This window comes from Ursus americanus, chromosome 18, assembly GCF_024610735.1.
Source record: "Ursus americanus isolate L20-20 chromosome 18, mUrsAme1.1.p, whole genome shotgun sequence".
NCBI classification, from domain to species: Eukaryota; Metazoa; Chordata; class Mammalia; order Carnivora; family Ursidae; genus Ursus; species Ursus americanus.
The window spans coordinates 1,799,526-1,818,450 of NC_142144.1; the positions used below are offsets into that span (position 1 = coordinate 1,799,526).

At 48.9% G+C, this 18,925-nt stretch overlaps 1 protein-coding gene across 5 annotated transcripts in view; it reads left to right on the top strand.

Annotated features, from left to right (window-relative positions):
* CAMSAP1 (calmodulin regulated spectrin associated protein 1) overlaps positions 1–18,925 on the top strand; it is a 59,909-nt gene that overhangs the window by 23,525 nt on the left and 17,459 nt on the right. For 3 of the 5 annotated variants that reach the window (XM_087869202.1, XM_087869203.1, XM_087869205.1), the window contains exons 5-7: positions 9,845–9,925; positions 10,921–10,953; positions 13,803–13,944. In XM_087869202.1, the coding sequence (XP_087725328.1) occupies positions 9,845–9,925; positions 10,921–10,953; positions 13,803–13,944 (256 nt within the window). The remainder of the gene's footprint in view (positions 1–9,844; positions 9,926–10,920; positions 10,954–13,802; positions 13,945–18,925) is intronic. The other 2 variants (XM_087869204.1, XM_045813685.2) reach the window with 1 other exon arrangement.

Here is an 18,925-nt window from a genome sequence, read left to right on the forward strand (position 1 = left end):
ATCTTTTATACAATGTATAGAAAGAGTATTTTTAGTGGCATGAGATTATTTATAGGATTACCTCACCAAAACTTTTTGGTTTTTAAGCATCCTTATTTGCAAAAAGGTGTGCAGAGAGGGACGCTTGGCTAAGGAAGCAGAGGAAACAAGGCGGAGCAGTGCGCTGTGAAGTTGTGTTAGTGTGCCGCGGATTTGAAATGATTTCGCTACATAGCTGGCACGTGTATTCGTAAAGTGAGGCTTTATTTAATAAGAGGCAAGGTCAAAATCAGTGGCCATGGAATTAGTCGAAGAACAAGGCAAAGGCCATGGTGTGTGTGTCGGCTCCCTTGAAAGGGCTTCCATGGTGAGAAGCAAGGCCTTATGTCAAGTGGTGTTGTGACTTCTAGCTAAGACCCCTGTTGTTTACTTGGTTTCCTACCCAGATTGGGTCAGGGGAAGCGAATATAGGGGCAGATGACCTTAAATCTCTGCTCAGTGAGGGAGGGGGCTTTTCCAGGGTTCACCGGAATCCCTGGATCCTGCTTTATTTTATTTTATTTTTTTAAAGATTTATTTATTTATTTATTTGACAGAGATAGAGACAGCCAGCGAGAGAGGGAACACAAGCAGGGGGAGTGGGAGAGGAAGAAGCAGGCTCATAGCGGAGAAGCCTGACGTGGGGCTCGATCCCAGAACGCCGGGATCACGCCCTGAGCCGAAGGCAGACGCTTAACCGCTGTGCCACCCAGGCGCCCCTCTGGATCCTGCTTTAAACCTGGAAGCTGGCCATTGTCCAGAAGGTTGTGTCTTGGTGGGGGGCACCATGTCTTACTTGTCCCCGTGCATGTGGGAAGCACCCACAAGAACTTGGCTAAAGAATGATGTTTGGGACTGGTGCGTGTTTCCATAGGCAACTGAACCCTGGGCGACTCTTTCTTTCCTTTTTTTTTTTTTTAAGAGAGGAAGGGAGGTAGTGAGGGACAGAGGGAGAGGGAGAGAGAGACTCTCAAGCAGGCGCTCTTGGGTGATATTTCTGTAAGTCTCAACATGAGTTTACTGTGGTCAGGTCTTTTTCTTTTTGATCCTTGACATACGGTGCCGTGTTAGTTTTAGGTGTACAACATAGTGATTCAGCAAGTCTGTACATCGTGCCGTGGGTGCCACAAACGTAGCTACCGTCCGTCACCACATAGCCTCCCTGGGGTTGAGCATATTCCCTACGTTACACCTTTCATCCCTGCCCAAGTGCAAGTTTTAACTTTTTTTCTCTCTAATAACTTTTATTGAATTTTTCCCCTTATGAACGAAATGACGTAGTCCTTACAGAAAGTGTAGGAAACATGATGAACAAACAAAATATAAATTCCCTGTAATCTTACCACCTGGAAACGTAGTGTGTTCATATAAATTCTCGTCATTTTTATTCATTTGGACGTGATATATAGGCTTAAAAGCACAATTAGGTGCTTCCAGCTGCTGGGCCGTAAGCCGAGGCTTGCCTCTGGCAGGCTGGGGATGGGGTCTCGGGCCGGCTGTGCTGCCCACCTGCTGTTGTCTCCAGGTGCCGGCTCCATAGGCGGCCATGTTCCTCCCACACACAACCGGTGGGCAGTGGTTGCCGTGTAGCCGAGGTTCATTTTTAAAGGCTTTAGACTGGTTTTTGCCAAATTTCTGACCTTATGATTGTACTGTTTTTCATACTGTGAGTCTGTGGAGGTGTCTTATCCCGTGACTTCCCATAAATTAGATACTACTAAAGAAAGCTTGCCGTTTTAAAGGTGAAACATCGTGTCTCCTTTTACTTTTATTTTTCCATTCATTGGTCAAATCGGAGTTTAAAAATAGAGTATATGTTTGGTTATTTCCTTTTTTTTTTTTTTTGTAAAGTGCTTGTTTGTTATCTTTTTTTTTTTTTTTTTTTTTTAAGATTTTATTTATTTATTCGACAGAGAGAGACAGCCAGCGAGAGAGGGAACACAAGCAGGGGGAGTGGGAGAGGAAGAAGCAGGCTCATAGCGGAGGAGCCTGATGTGGGACTCGATCCCATAACGCCGGGATCACGCCCTGAGCCAAAGGCAGACGATTAACCGCTGTGCCACCCAGGCGCCCCTTGTTTGTTATCTTTGATCATGTTTCTTTGGGGGTGGGGTGTATTCCTTTTCTCCCCTGCCCGATCACGTTTCTCGTATATTAAGGGTGTTCTCCACGTGCCATAGTCTTAGGCGTGGTTTTCCAGGTTATTGCTGCCTTGGTTGACCTTGGACCCTGGCTGGTGTGTGGAAGGTGATCTTCATGTGGTCATTGCTGCCTTGGTTGACCTTGGACCCTGGCTGGTGTGTGGAAGGTGATCTTCATGTGGTCATTGCTGCCTTGGTTGACCTTGGACCCTGGCTGGTGTGTGGAAGGTGATCTTCATGTGGTCCAGCGGCATCACTTTTCTCTGTGCATATGTGCTGTCTGGTATCGTAAAGAAATGCACTCTGTTTCTGGCACTGCCTCTGCCTCTGGTAGGCGTTGCCTTCTAATTTGCTATTAGCTCATGTGACCTTCCCCTCAGGTCCCTGCAGGCCTCCTGTGGTCACATGGCCTGCTGTGGTTGGATCTGTGGTCAGATGTGACATTACTATGGCAAGGAACAACATTTTCACAGCTCGCAACCCTTTTCTCATGCCACACTTTGGTTTTCCTGGAGTTAATACTTGCTTCAGTTTTTCGTGACCTTTTTTGGTCCTTGCCCAATAGTTACATTTTTATTGAATGTTTTTTCCGTGTTTTGCTAGTTCTTTAGCATTTCCCTATGAACACAAGTTTCTTACATTGATAGGTTTTCCCTCATGTGTGCTTTGATGTTGACTGAGCGGTGACCTCTGGCCAAGGGCTCCCCCCACACTCACTGCTTTCATGCAGTTTCTCTCCAGCGTGGATTTGCAGGTGGCAAATAAGGGGTGTGCTCACTCAGCAGATTTCTGGCACTCACTGCTTGTGAGGCTCCTCTCAGGTGTGAGTTCTGAGGCAGGGTGAGATGTGCCCCCATGCTCTCTGCACTCAGAGGGTTTTTCCCTGAACTGTGATGAGGTGTGAGCTCCCCAAAGCCTTTCCTACGTGGACTCCAGTGGCTGTGGGTCCTCTGACGCCTGACGGCTCACAGCTGGGCCTGAAAGCCTTCCCACCTTCATTTTGCAGGTGGGTTTTCTCCCCACTGAAAACTGCTGCATGTTTAATAAGTTTTGGGCTCTTGAGAGTTCACGTAGGAAAGTTTTCTGTCCTGCATCGATCTTCGATGCCTCATAAGATATCTGAATCTTCTTTGAAGCTGTGGTTGTAGATAGTGTTCCCAAGACTCCTGCTGGGTGACTACACTTGAGTACAGATTTAAGCTTTTCTCACTGCCACGCTGGCCTGTTTTCATTTGGGAAGGTATTTCTGTGGGTTCACTTCCTTTCCGTGTTTGACTCTGTGTCTGGATGCTGTCAGCCCTTTCAGCCACTCTGAAGTCACAGGCCTGTCAGGCGACCTGTGTGAGTTTTTTTTCTGTGTTGCATCACTTCTAGGGACTGTCCTGCCCAGTCCAGGTGGCTCAGTGGTTGCTACATTGGCTCTTGCCTGTCTGTCAGCTCGCACCTGCCTCGCTCTCAGCCGGAGCCTCTGTGCTGGGAGCATGTCTGGACATGGCAGCATGCTCAGAAAGGCTGCAGCCTTGCCAGCGTTTCCCAGCTCCTGAACAAGCCCCTTTCCCTCCCCTGGATCATCAGGCACTCTGGAGGGGTGTGGGGAATTGCCCTCCCTGGGATTGGGACTCACCACAGAGCTGTTCTCCAGATTCTCTGCTGTGTGTGACTGAGCTGTCCTGTGTCCCCAGAGTTCTGGAGTTTTACCAGGACCCATCTTGCTGTGGCTTTTGACATTTTTTTTGATGCCTAGCTGGTTGCTTAGTCTTTTTTTTTTTTTTTTAAGATTTTATTTATTTATTTGACAGAGAGAGAGAGAGAGCGAGCTAGCTAGAGAGGGACCACAAGCAGGGGGAGTGGGAGAGGAAGAAGCAGGCTTCCAGTGGAGGAGCCTGACGTGGGGCTTGATCCCAGAACGCCGGGATCACGCCCTGAGCCGAAGGCAGACGCCTAACGACTGAGCCACCCAGTCGCACCCGACAAACAAACAAAACCCAGCTTCACTGCTGTATAATCGATTAGCATGCAATAAATGGGTCCAGTTCTTTGAGTTTTGACAAGTGGCTATCTGTTTAACATTCACAATCAAGGTAACATTTCCATCACTCTAAAAAAGTTCCTTTGTGTCCCTTTGCAGTTAATCCTGCAGCCCAGATGACTACTGATCTCCTTTCTTCACTGGAAGTTAGTTTTACCTCTTCTAGGTTTTGATAAAAATGGATCGTGTGTATGTGCTCATTTTGTGGCCGGGGTTCTTTCACGGAGTAAAAGGATTCTGAAATTGATCCATATTAGTGCATCTGTCAGTGGTTTTCTTTTTATACTCAGGAGAATTCCGTTCTATGAACAGAGCACGTTTCCCCTTTTCCCCTGTTGATGGACGCTACGGTTGTTCCCAGTGTCTGTCTTCCTGTGAATAAAGCTGCTAGGGACACTTGTGTACGAGTCTACATGCAGATGGGTTTTCATTTCTTTGAGTAGCATATGTAGGAGTAGAATTGCCGGGTCAGCAACAAGGACGTATTGAACCTTAGAAAAACTGCCAGAGTATCTTCCAAAGTGATGACACCCTTTGAAGCTCCCACTAGTGAGGGAGCCCCGGTTGCTCCGGACTGTTGCCAGCACTCGGCGTAGTCCGTCTCTTAGTGGGAGTCATTTGAGTGGCTGTGTAGAGCTGTCTTATGGTGGTTTTCGTTTGCATTTCCCTAACGGCTGAAGACATTTGTATATATTCTTTGGTTAGGTGCATGTTTAAATATTTTGCCCAGTTTTAGGTTTTGTATAATTCTGTGTCAGTTTTGGTGACTTGTGACTTTCAAGGAATTTCTCAATTTTACTTAAATGATGGAATTACATTGTTATCTTTTAAATGTGCGTATGTCTGTAGTGATGTCTCCTCTTGTTTCTTGCTCTGTCACTTTTTTTTCTTTCCTTGGTTTGGTCTGGTTTGTCAATCTTCTTAATCTTCTAAAAACCTGCTTTAGGTTTTTACTGATTTCTTCTATTTTCTGTTTAACTTATCTTAACTTTTAATTATTTTTTCTATTTATTTTGAATTTAATTTTCTCTCCTTTCTAGTTTAAGGTAGAAAGTGAGTTCTTTCAGCCCTTTCTTCATTTCAAGCTGCTGGCTCCTCAGAGCAGGAGCCTCCCCCGTTTGCATGCTGGGGTGCTCGTCCTTCTGGTTGCACCATTTTCAGTTTTACCTGCACGGTCCTACTTTTTCCATGGGTTATCTAGAAGTTTGTAGTTTAGTTTCCACCCAGCTGGGGGAGGTGATTCTAGATCTCTTTGAGTGCTTTGGTTTCTAATTCTGTTGTGCTCAGATAGTATAGTCCTTGATTTCAGCCCTCGGACTATTGAGATTTGTTCTGCAGTCCACTGCATGGCTTTGTAGGGTGTCCCGTGTGCACCTGAACACGGTGCGTGCTGTGCCGGGGCTGGGCAGGGTGCTCTGCGTGTGGGCGTGAACTGGCTGTGGGTGCCCTGTCCTGCAGCCACGCTGATGGGACTTGAGGTCTCCAGCGTCCGCCATCGGTTTTACTCTCCTGTGTTGGTGTTTGCAGTCTGCTGTTACATCTACAATTTCTAGGAGTTTTATATCTTCTGGATGCATTAATAACCCTTTTGTCATCATGAAAATTTGTCTCTCACAGGCGCTAGTCCTTGTCCCCAGGGGCTCCTTCATTTCCTGTAGCACAGCTGCTCCAGCTTTCTAACCACTAATGTACCTAGGCTGTATCCTTTCCCTTTCTCTTATTTTTGCTTTTTTACTCTCTTGTTGTCTTTCTTTTCTTTTTACTTTTTTTTAAAGATTTTAGTTTCAGGAATCTCTACACCCAATGTGGGGCTCGAACACACAATCCCCCAAGATCAAAGGTCTCAGATTCCACCACTGAGCCAACCAGGCACCCCTCTCTTGTTTTTCTCTTTAAAATGAGAATCTGACTTATCCTTGAAGTGTTGAGATCAATTACATTTAATGTGATTATTGAGATGCCTGGGTTTGATAACCTACTTTCTGTTTATCTCATTTTTTCCTTTTCTTTCTTCTCTTATGGCTAATTTTGGGCTGGGTGTTTGTTAGTACTCTGTTTTATCCAGTAGGTTTTGGGGGGCTGGTTTAGGGTTTGCAATATGCATCTTTAGTTCTTTACAGTTGGCCTTCAGATAAAGCGATACCATTTCACAAGTGATGTCAGGAACATCGTTTCCCTTCCCGGCCTCCGTGATGCTGCTCTCATTCACTTTACTGTACTCTCAGACATAGTGCTTCTGCTTTCAACAGTTAGATGGCTTCTGTTTTTTCATCATTATTATTTTTTTAAAAGATTTATTTATTTGAGGGAGAGCGAGCATGGGCGTGAGCAAGGGTGTGGAGTGTCAGAGGGAGAGAGGGAGAGAATCCCAAGCAGACTCCCGCCATGACCCTGAGATCATGGCCTGAGCCGAAATCAAGAGTCAGACGCTCAGTTGACTGAGTCACGCAGGCTCCCCTAGATATCTTTTAAAGTGATTGAAAATAGGGAATATTTATCCTTTGTTTTTGCACATCATTCTTTTACATAGATAAAGAGTTCTCAAACTTTTGGTCTCAGGTCCCCATTACACTTCTAAAAATTGCCGTGTATTTTAAAGGATTAAAAAATATCAACATTTGATTTGCTTAAAAGTTCAGTAAACTAATGTCATGCTAATAGCTAATAGAAATAATATATTTTTATGAAAAATAACTATTTTTTGGAAGAAAAAGTGATATTTTACAGTTTTGTGCGTTTCTTTAACATCTGGCTTCCTGGAAGAAGAGCTGGCTTCTCTTCCTTGCTTTTGCATGTAATTTGCCAGAGTGTGCTTGTATTGAAGTGTGTGAAGAAATCCGACTTTGTGTGGAAGAGGGGGGGTTTGGATGTTTTTGAGATGACGTGTCACAGAATGCCATGCTGCTTCCGCTGTCGGCGCGGCCTCTTCTCTACCGCGAGCTGTGAGAGTCCGCGCCGCTAGTCTGTGGGCCATTTTCTGGGTTTTTACATGATGTGGATGATACCTGCATGTATCCGTGGGTGAGGGGGGCTCAGGAACCCCTACTCTGCCATCTTCCCGCAAGTCCATCGCGCATCTCTTGATTCTACACCAAAACTTGACGAGTAGTCGTTTCTCAAAGGTTAAAGCACGATATGGGATTTGAAACTATTACCAATTTAAAAAAAATTTGAGATAAAATTCACATTAGAAAATTCACTATTTTAATTCCATGGTTCCATGGAATTAGTTTCATGGCTTTTAATATATTCACAAGGTTGTACAGTTGTCCTCATCAATTCCAAACAGTTTGATCACGTCCAGAAAGAAAGTCCCCATCAGCACTCACTCCCCGGCCCGACCCCCGGCCCCTGACTGCCGTGGACCTGCTTCCTGTCTCTGCGGGTTTGCTGACCGTGGGCATTTCGTACCAGCAGGAGCGTATACTCTGCAGCCTTCTGGGTCTGGCTGCTTCCACTCGGCGCCCCGTGTTCTCCCGTCACCCGTGTTGTAGCTCGCCCCAGCGCTCTATCCCTCGTACGACTGCGCGGGTCTCCGTTGTGTGCTCCCAAGCCGAGGGGATTCGGGGTGCGTGCCCTCTCTGGCTGTCACGGACGGTGCTGCTGGGGTCACGAGTGTATGAGATTTTGTGGATGTGTGTCCGTGTCTCTTGGGTATTTGGGGACGGAACTGCTGCTCACGCAGGAGCTCTGCGTTTACCTTCTTGAAGAACGGTGCACCATCGTATGTTTCTTCCGCGGTGTCTGCGGCTTCCAGCGTCCCGCGTCCTCACGAGCACTTGGTTTCTGATTTTTCGATTTGAGCCGTTCTCGAGGGAGTGAAGTGGTGTCTCATGGCTTCAGTCCGAATCATCCCATGAATCATCCCATGGTGGGAGCCCCTTTTCATTTCCACGTGCGTGTCGGACATTCGCAGGTCTTCTCTGGAAACGTGTCTTCAGATCCTCTGCCAATTTTGAAATCAGATTCTTTGTCTTTTTATTGTTATAAGAATTGTTTTGTATGTTCCAAATATTAAGTCAGTGACTTTTGTCTGTGGTTATATTAAAGTCCACTTATGGTTCTTGTGTCCTTCCTGGTCCTGCTCCTCACCACGACTGTGACTGATACATGGGCCATTTGGAACATGGTGTCACGGGGAGCTGTGTGGGTCTTCCCAGTGAGCCCACACTTCATGAACAGACTCAAACATGACACTCATTAATGCCACCATCAGTCTAATTGTAAAATCCTCCCCATACTAGAAAGCCGTGTAGTGAATGACAGAAACACATTTTCCAAAGATTTTTTTATTACGAAAAATTGTAAACATGAAAAACTATATGGAGAACACGCATGTACCCAACACTTAGATTTTACATTTAACATTTTATGGTATTTACTGTTACTTAGCCATCCGTTCATCTATTCTCATTCATTTATTTTAAAATTCGTCTGTGTTAATTTTTCTTCCACCTTTTTCTTTTCAAAACAAATTTTCTACCTTCCTGATGTGATTTGCATGAGTTCATTTATCTGTATTCTTGTTTATTTTTTTAAAGATTCATTTGAGAGAGAGAGAGGGAGAGAGAGAACATGAATGGGGTGAGGAGCAGAGGGAGAAGCAGACTCCCCGCTGAGCAGGGAGCCTGACGTGGGGCTCGGTCCCGGGACTCGAGGCTCAGGAGCTGAGCCAAAGGCAGACGTTGCACCAACCGAGCCACCCAGGCACCCTGTATTCTTGTTTAGTAAGACATTCAGTTCTGTGTTTTCATCCGATTATAGCTTTGATCATGTCCCTTGAAGCATTGATGAGTATTTTTCTCCATGATTTTATTTTATTTTATTTTATTTTATTTTATTTTATTTTATTTTATTTTATTTTATTTTATTTTATTTTATTTATTGTTTAAAGATTTATTTATTTTGAGAGAGAGAGTGTGTGCGTGCACGTGCGTGTGTGCCAGGGGTGGGGTGGGGGATTGAGGGAAGGGAGAGAGAGAATCCTCAAGCAGACTCCCTGCTGAGCTTAGAGCCCGACTTGGGGCTCGATCCCAGGACCCCAAGATCATGACCTCAGCCGACACCAAGAGTTGGGAGCTCAACTGACTGAGCCACCCAGGCGCCCCTCTATGGTATTATTTTATAATCGCAATTTTGATTTTATCTTTGGGTTAATCATTCAGGAGAGAATACTCTAATTTCTAATAAGTTGTATTCATTGTTAAAGGGTGTACGGTTAAATCTTATGATTAAAGTTGATTTGGTTCATGTATGAACGGGTGGGGAACACATGAGCCCCCCGCTAGGCTCTACAGCGGGCCGTCCAGACACATGGTCTCAGCAGTGGCGTTTGCTGATGGTGACACCTTGTACTCTGTGTGCGCCCCAGGCGTTCAGCGACGTGGCCCGCTGACCCCGTGGCGAGGTGGCGAGCATCACAGTGGTGTGCAGAGGCACAGAGTATTTTCTGGAGTAGCAGGCCAGCTTTGGTCTCCACATCGAGCGCCGGCCGTGTGGAATCCATACATTCCTGCATATGTGTTATTGGCCTAAATGATCCCTGTGTCTAAGGGAACGCAAACAAGCGAGGAGGGGTCTCTAGGTGGAGGAGCAAAGATGTGGATGTGAACATACGGAAGCCATTGCCCTTTTAATGCATTTTTTTCTACTTCAGGTAAATCTTAAAATGAGAGAGATAACAGAGAAAGAAGTTAAGTTAAAACAGCAGTTATTGGAAAGTCCAGCTCATCAAAAGGTAAAGGGTACATTTATTCTGGAATGCATCTGGTTAATGTTGCTCCCAGTTTTAAAAAATTGTGTCAGTGTTCACTACTTGCTTATTCTTTATTTGCACCCCCTCAGAGCGGAGCGAGGCTCCGAGGTCTCCTGGCAGACTGGCTCCACGAGGGCCTCGGTGGTGGGCGTGCCAGTGCGCTCCTCGTTTCTCCCTGGTGGGGGGTGGGTTTGTATTTCACGCGGGAGGTGAGGGAGATGTTGGGAGGTATCGGAAGCTCAAGAATGGGGGGCGTACAGCGTTCCCTGGGAATTAGCTTCTAGATTTCACCAGTGGAGGAGAAAATTGCTACTGTCAAAGGTGCCCTTGAGAACCCCTTCTGTTGCCCGTGAGGTCCAGGGTGGCTGGTGGTGCATCTCTGAAACCCTGCATGGAATTCAGGCAGATAACGTCACGTGTCTTATGAAGTGACACAGATGGCGCCTTATCCTTTCTGCTCATTTCTGTCCTTTCCTTCCCCTGTGATCGTGTTTTTTTGCTAAGCAGGTGTGTGACTGAATCCACATCCCTTTAACGCATGTACGATGTGGCTCGGTCACGTCTATGGTCTCGGCATCCCTCTGCCTCCTCCATGTGCTCCTGGCCTCTGGGGATGCCATGGGCACCACACCCTGGGCCAGGCTTTTGTGAGCCTCTTTGTTCTTCAGATGGGCACAGACGACGCACGGAGCGCCTCTCCGAGTTGCAGTTGGCGTCTGTCCTTCGTGGTGCCCGGCCCGTGCCCTTTCCGGGGTGTACTTTGCTCCCGCAGAGGCTAGTGTTGTGGCGGTGCCTGTGACCGTCCACTTCAGTCGTGTGACGATAGGAGGGTGTCCAGGTCATGTGCGCCCGACAGGCCTTAGTTCTCAGAGGACGTCCGGCTCTCCCGTGAATGTTGTGTGACAGTGTCGGACGCGGTCCAGCCGTGGCCTGTCTGCTGACACTCTCTCCTGCTTCCTCCCCTGCTTCCCGAGCAGTCCCCCTCCAAGTGGTACTGGAAGTTAGTGCCCGTAAGTGAACTCCGCGCGCGCCAGCTGCATCCGACAGCCGTCCGTTGCAGTCACTCGCTTCCATCAAACAGCTGCTCACACTCAAGCCTGTTTCTTGTGTTTAAATGTCCTCTTTGATGTTGTTACTGCTTTTCTACAGTACGAGCAATGTCCAGATTCCGGGCTCAATAGGCTTTTTGTAGACCACATCCAGTTTGGTTTTGCCCAATTTCTTAGGTAATTTTACAGAGAGAGTTTGGTATTTCTTCTTATGGACACCTATTTACTTCTATTTTATTTTATTTTATTTTATTTTATTTTATTTTATTTATTTAAGATTTTATTTAAAGCAAGCGAGGGAAGGGGGAGAGAGAGAGAGCGAGTATGAGCCGGGGAGGGGCAACAGAGGGAGAAGCAGAGAGCCCGATGCGGGGTTCGATCCCAGGACCCCGGGGTCATGACCTGAGCTGAAGGCAGACGCTTCACCAACTAAGCCGCCCAGGAGCCCCCTGTTTACTTCTTTATGTGATGAACATAAACATAAATGAGAGGATCCATCTCTAGCCTTAAACAGATACCAGAAGGGACAGTCTGATTTCCAAGTTACTCTCGACAGTTTGTCCTTCTGATAGTACCTTCCCTAACGGTGATACTTAACGTGACATCTCTTAGTAAGTGTAACATGTCACGTGATGGATGCTGGTAACGTGCCTCGTGGAAGGCTGCTCGTGTGGCAGAGAAGGACTTCCCTCTGCAGAGACGTCTCCTGGGGTGTGCAGAACACCCCCCTGCCCCGGGGCAGGGAAAGGGGCAGCCAGGCAGAGGCCTGAACTCCGTCAGCAGGGATACAGGATTTCTGGAATCCAGCTTAACATTCAGTGTGAATTTTCCCATAAGAACAAAGTTAGAAAGTAGTGATTTGGATCTCCAATTTTAGCTGTGCTCCCGTTGGTGATGCATTCTGGAAGCAGAATCCGTTTGTTACCCCGTTCCGGTGGAAAAGCACTTGGCCCTCCCCGTGGTGCATTTTAGAGTGGAGCTGTGGGGCACAACTTTCTGCAGACTCTCACTGCCCGCTCCTTTAGCTGAATTATTCGGACCGGAGAGTCCTTAGAATTTTGTCATAAGGGAAATAATCGTGGCTGTAAGCTGGTCAGTGGCTCCATGTGATATATTCTGCCCTGTGGCCAACTTTGGGGATAATTTTGCTTCTCTTTGAGATGTATTTGTACCAAAGAAGAGGACAACCTTGTTATGAGTATTTACATATCTCTTCACTTGAATCCTGAGGGCCACAGAGCTAAATATTAAGGTATGTTATTTAGTGAGGGTATTGTCAAAAATTGAGCTGTCCTGTAGGAAGTCAAGTCTCAGCAGAGAGTCTCGTAGAATCTGAAAGATGTGACCAGAGCAGTGACCCTTCGGGTTCCCTTGTAGACACTGGTAGCCAGGGCTGCGCCTCCAGTGCCCAGCAGATCGGCGAGTGAGGACGAGCGCGGTAAGGTGTGGTCGGGCCCGGCAGGCTTAGACATTCCGCCGTGGTGCCCCGCAGCCTGAGGGTTTAGACACCTGACTGGACCCTGCAGTTCAGTTGTTTTCCCTGATTTTAAACCCATGCCATCCATCTTCAGTGGAGACCATTGCCTGACTGCATGCCGTGGTCAGTCACCGTGTGTGCTGTGTCGTGTGTGTGCGAGCCTGGCCTGGCGCATGTCCTCACGCTCTGCATGCCGCAGCCCCGGCCCCTGCCCCGCGGGCCGTGTGCGCTGCCGCCCGTCGTAACCGCTGCTGCGGGCCCTGAGAAACAAGTTAAAGTCTCCGTCAACACAGACTTCAGGGACATGAAACGGATCCCATTCCTGCTTGAACGAGTGTGTTAGATGTGTGTCATGCCGGGTACCAGTATTGATGATCCCAGCCTGCATATTCATTCAGACTTTAAATTCTCAATTGCTGAGCGATGGGTTTTTCTTCGGGCTGAACCCCTCTGCATAGGTCTCAGAAATCCACAGTCGTTCGTATGGACTGCTGGTTTTCTTTCTCCGGTTTGTCTCCCGTATTTTCTTCCCCCGGAGAAGAGGCAGCTGTATTGTGAACGTTAATGCAGAAGAAACTAAGCGAGCGCGCAGCAGGACATTTGGGACAGGCGCCCGTGTGGATCCCCTCCCCTTGGTGTCTTGTGTGTCTGTACACTCGTCACCTGACATTCAGCGGTGGGGGCCGCGCTGGGGGGCGGGGGGTGGCTCGGAACACCGCACACACCCTCTGCTCCAAAGGCAGAAGTATGGAAACCGTGACAAACCACTTGTCTCAGATTGCACCTTGCTTGCATTCTGTTTCCTGATGCTTTGTTGCATTTATTAGAGGGCCTGGTTGACGTATTCTAGGAAATTTTGTCTACCCTGATTTGGGGAATTTCTCAAACCATATATTAATGTTGTTTTGTACTTTTCTTAATGGCTGAAGTTACTGCTGATAATACTGAGAAAAGGAGCAGTAAGGCGGGTCTTCCGAGCCTTTGCTTGTTCGCCCTTTAACTTGTTTCTCATCTGTTCGGAGTGTGCGGCTCTCGGTAGTGTGGCCGTGCATTCGGCCTCCTCTCGTGTGCCGCGTACAGTGGACAGTCCGGCACTTCCGCAGCTAGTCGCTGTCGCCCCAGGTGGCCGTGGCGCTCAGTTCCCTGGATCTTGGCATGTGTGTTCAAGGCAGAGTGTGTCATCCCGACGTTTGAGCTTTTACCGTGTGATTGCCGTTGTTGTAAACATCACCCAGCGGGCTTTACGTTAGCTGTTGATGTAGCGGCCTGCCTGTGACAGCGGTGCTCGTGGAGGCATCTCGTGTGTAGACCGTTTTCCTTTTACCAACTGCAGGTACGCTACCGCCGAGAGCACCCGTCCACAAGGCAGCCACCCTACTTCCCGGTGTTGGAGGACTTGATGCGGGACGGCAGTGACGGGGCCGCGCTCTTGGCCGTGGTCCACTACTACTGCCCAGAGCAGATGAAGCTGGACGGTGAGTGTCGCGTGCCCCCGGGAGCGGCCCTGAGCCCCTCAGCGCCCCACGCACCCGGGTCCAGACGTGTGTACAGCCGGGGAGTAGCAGGCCGAGTCCTGATCCCAGCTGGGATAGTAGCGTGTAGATAAAAAAAAGACAAGGATGATGTGCTTATACTTAACCTGCATTTTTATCTAATGAAGAAATTGGACTTTGAAAGTATTTGGGTGAAGTCTTAAATATATGTCACTTTTCTTACATTTCAGAATGGTTAGGGTTTTGTCCGACTTGCTACAATTGGTTTAAAACATCTAGAACCAGGACGCCTGGGTGGCTCAGTCGGTTTAGCATCCGCCTCTCCATCTCAGCTCAGGTCTTGATCTCAGGGTCCTGAGCTCAAGCCCTGCGTTGGGCTCCACGCCCTACTTAATAAACAGAACCAAAACCATCTAAAACCTAGTTTGGGGTTGGGCAAGTGCAGAATGCGTTTATGAACGACTCCTGCACGCATGGTACTGGTGACAGGCCAATGCATCTCTTAGGCGCTCACAGCCCGCTGGTGGGGAAGGAGACAAGAACGGCTCCGTGGACCGCACAACAGCGGAAGTCTGCGGGGGCCTTGGGAACAGGAATTCTGATTTAGGTTTTGCTAAGCATCCTTCCTTCTTTCTGAGGGAGGCAGGTACAGGCCAGGAGCACGCCCGGATGACTCTCTTACCTGTGAAACATTTGTGTGAGACCCTGGCACCAGGGGATGGAGCTGAAGTTGGTCCTGCCTCAAGCACAAGAGTGCTGGATTATGTAGTTTTTATAGCTAAAGCAATAGCTGAACTTGAAAGAAAGGGAGAGTCTCAGGTTCCAGAGAGGGTCTCTATCTTGGAGAGAAAACCCCAAATTGACACCTGTTCGCCCCGGGGTCCATCGGGCCTCTCATGCTCATCTGGCCTCAGGGCCATGTGTGTTTGGGAGCATGGTGACCAGACCAAGGAAAGGACTAGGAAAGGCCCACGTACCGGCCTTGGAAAGATGGAGGAGACTTGTTGGATGCCCGTGGCCCTGGGCCTGGGGTGGAGATCTTTCTTAAGGAAATGGAGCTGCCAGGATGCATCATGGGTGCGAAGGGGTTGATGTGTGTGTTGCCCGTGTGGCAAGGGGAAGGTTCTTCCTCATCTGAGTCCCGCACTAGTGGAAGCCTTGGGCCATGGCAGGAGGGAGAGTGGAGGTCTGCTGATGGGGGGCACCTCCAGGAGCCAGGGCTCACTGTGTACCCGTGGAGAACAGCCACCCCACTGCTGAAGACGACCTCCGTGGGAGAGCAGGACCATGTGGGGAAACGGCCGTGCAGAACCGGCAGGTATGCAGGCAAGTTTGGCACCCTGGCATGAGTGGAAAGGAATGTTGGAATGAGAACGTGGAATGTTCAAAATGACGAAGGACAAGAAAGAAGAGGTCGGAACCCTAAGAGAGATGGGGGAACGGGATTGTTCCGTGTGTGCCGGAACTTTCCCATGCCCTCAGGACCTCATTTTGTGTTTCCGTCCCTGCTGCCCTCTGTGTTCTAGATAGTTCTCAGGTCTGCCTTCTGGCTCACAGTGCAGACTGCTTCACTTGTATCTGGCCTGCTCCTCTGGCCTGTCCATTGGGGGTCTTAGGACACAGCGAGTTTCTAGCGGGAGGGAGTCCCCAGGACAGGGGAGGTGGAGCCACAGGGGGACGTGGCCGTGGCGAGCCTCATTGCATCCGACAGCGGCGTGTCAGCATGGGTTTTAAAAGTGACAGAGGTACAGGAGGCACGGACAGAGTCGCACTCCCAGGTTCAGTCACAGAAACTGATTGATGAAGTGCAGACATGAGTGGGGGAAGGCCATGGAGGATTCGGGCGCGAAGCCAAGAGTCCTGGCCCAGCGCACTGACTGCTGTGGAGTATGCTCTTTTAAAATGAGCAGACCCAGAAGCCTGTGTAAAAGATCAGCTTCATTAAGGCCCCAAAAGAAACTTCAACAGATTGCAGAGAATTGATACTCTCCCCACAATGCAGTAAAATGAGAAAGCTTTCTCCAAACCTCTAAAATCTTTAATGCTTAGAAACCAAAGGGGATGCTTTGGAATATTTGTGGACCAACGTCGCTCTCCCGATGGGGTTCTCTGGTGTGAGCTCCCCACGTTTCTGTCTGTTTTGTTCAGTGCCGCATCCCACCCTTGTCACTCGTGCCGAGGACAAGTTGGTGTTCGGTAGACACTTGCACAGCGAGTGAACGACACACACGCCAGAGCTTGTGGTGGGCAGCCGCAGGGGCCAGGGAAAGGCAGACCTGTGGCCTCAGGACACATTCTGGAAAAGGAGGACTTTTGAAAATTAATGAGCTAGGTTGACTTAGTGCATTAAGAAAGAAGTAAGCCTAAAGAAAGTTGAAAGGAGGAGAACAAGGCGTAGCTCTCCCTCTCCTTCTGTAGTCAGAAGTCCCCGACACAAAGGAGCTGAATTGCAGATTCCATCTTGGAGGAAAGCAGGACACATCTGGACTCTGAGCAGCAAGCACCTAATTAAGGAGCGAGTGGTGACGAGCAGAGCGGAGGAGCTCAAGCCCGGGAAGGAGGCTGGCTCGCTTGTCTAGAATCCCAGAAAGGCAGCAGAACAGACGCGTTCAGGACGTGGGACACCGCAGGGACTTGGCGGGGGTGCTCGCAGCCTGCAGTGAGGGTGCGGTCCCTTCGCCTCCGTCGGGCAGCGGTGACCTCCTCCCCATACACCTCAGGAGATGGGCGACCGCTCTTGGGGGAAGCCGAGCCGGTCAGCTCTCTCTCTGATGTCTCACGCACGGGCGGGTACGAGGGAGCTCACTGAGCTGGGCCTTGTGTACAGTCCTTCCTGCTGGAAGGTGAGACTGCTTCTCCTCTCCATTCGCCTGTCGCAGGGAGCCTCCTTCCTTCCTTGGCTCCACGGCGCCAGTCCGCGTACATTCAGACCGGGGAAGGACTCACCGATGAGTAGAGGGGACACGGTACGCACACACAATGGAGTGTTATGCTGCCATAAAAAGAACGACATCCTGTCTTTTGCGACCGCATGGATGGACCTAAAGGGTATCACACAAAGTGAAATAAGGCAGATAAATAGTGTATAATTTCACTTATGTGTGGAAGGTAAAAAACAAAACAGAAATAAATATCGAGGACAAACTGGTGGTTGCCAGGGGTGGGGGTGGGCAAACTGGATGAAGGGGATGAAGAGTACAGATCTCCAGTTATAAAAAAAGTCATGGGATGAGACGTACAGCACGGGGAATACAGTCAGCAGTATCACAACAGCCCCGAGCGGTGGCAGGTGGCGACCATACTTACTGTGGTGAGCATTTCATAATGTGTCTAATTGCTGAATCACTCTGCTCTGCACCCGAAACTGCTGTAATGTTGTACGTCGACTGTACTTTAAAAAGTTGTGCTAGGGCACCAGACTCAGTTGGTGAAGTGTCTGCCTTCGGCTCAGATCATGAACCCGGAATCCTGGGAATGAGCCCCGTGTTGGGCTCCCTGCTCAGTGGGGAGTCTGCTTCTCCCTCTGTGCCTCCCGCCTCCCCCCCTGCCCCGCTCGTGTGCGCTCGCTCTCTCTCAAAAATAAATATTAAAAAAAAGTTTCGCTAATTTCTCTCCAGTCTTGCTTACTGTCATCATGTCAAGTGGAATACATTAATGCGTTTGAAGACATTTAATTTTTACCAGCATTTCTTTGTATTAGTAATTTTTAAGTGAGCATGTGTTTTATATCTCATTTCATGGCATAATGACAATTTTTATATCATTGAATAAATAAACGGATATACAGTGCTAAAGAAACAATGGGGGAGGATTCTTCTCTGCAGAAACTGGCCTTGGGCAGAACTCTCACAGCTGCTGCCCTCCTGCGGTCCTCTGAGAGAGCCCTGGCTGCCGTCCGCTGCTCGCTGCCCGCCACCCGCAACCCCTCTGCAAAGCCTACTTCCTGCTGCCTTACCCTTGACTCTGGGTGGCCGCCAATACCCCGACATGTGAGGAAGGCACCAGCTGAGTCAGCAGAGGCCATACAGGAGGGCAGGAGAGAGCACGGGAGATGAGGGGGGACAGTGGATCTGTGGCCAGGGCGCTGGAGGAGACCGTCTGAAGGACGGTGTCAAATGCGGGTGTGCGGTGTAACTGCGCGCAGATGGGCTCTGGAAATAAGACTTGGCAGCTGAAATTTCAGAGTTCGCTGAAGTGCTGGAGGACAACTTTGAAGAGCTCTCCCAGAAAGCAGAGCTCAAAACCAAGTGGACAATGGGAGAGAAGATGTGGAACAGTGAGAGGCTCTGTCTGGACAGACAGGACAGGAAGGCGGGAGAACTTACCCCGGACAAGTACAAAATGTGCAGAACGCAGGCTGTTCGAAGCCACTGCCCACTTGTGATGGACGCCCTGGGAGCCCGCCGGTTCGTGCCCCACTGCTGTGGTTCGCCTTTGGGGTCCTGCCCTTAGGGTCCTGGCTTGGGGTCCTGCCCCGCTCCTGCCCTGCCTCCAGGAGCACCTTGCCCTGAGTCCTGAACAAAGGAGGACCTGTTTATAGTCCTTGGAAGAAGTTTTAAACCATATTCTTAGATGCCGAGAATCAGTATAAAAATTGTGATTTCTTTCATTTTTTGCCAGTCCAATAAATGAATTTTTACAGAAGTGGACAAAGTAACGGAAAAATTCAGTTGGAAGAGTGAAGGCCAAAGGGACAAAATGACTGTTTTGCAGCATTTTATTTGGATATGTTTCAGTGTACAGAGGACGCACAAGGGATTTCTGCTGTAGTTTTACCCACGTCCCGTTACATGTAGTCGGGTGTATGTTGGATTTCTCTCTGAACCACTTGAGAATGACAGAGGCGTTCTCTCATCACAGCGAGCGTTGGGAGTTAGCGGCACTAGAGCACTGACTCAGGGTCCGAGGACATTGTCAGTCGTCCCCGTAGCGTCGCTGTCCGCTGTTGCTCCCAGCGGGGGTT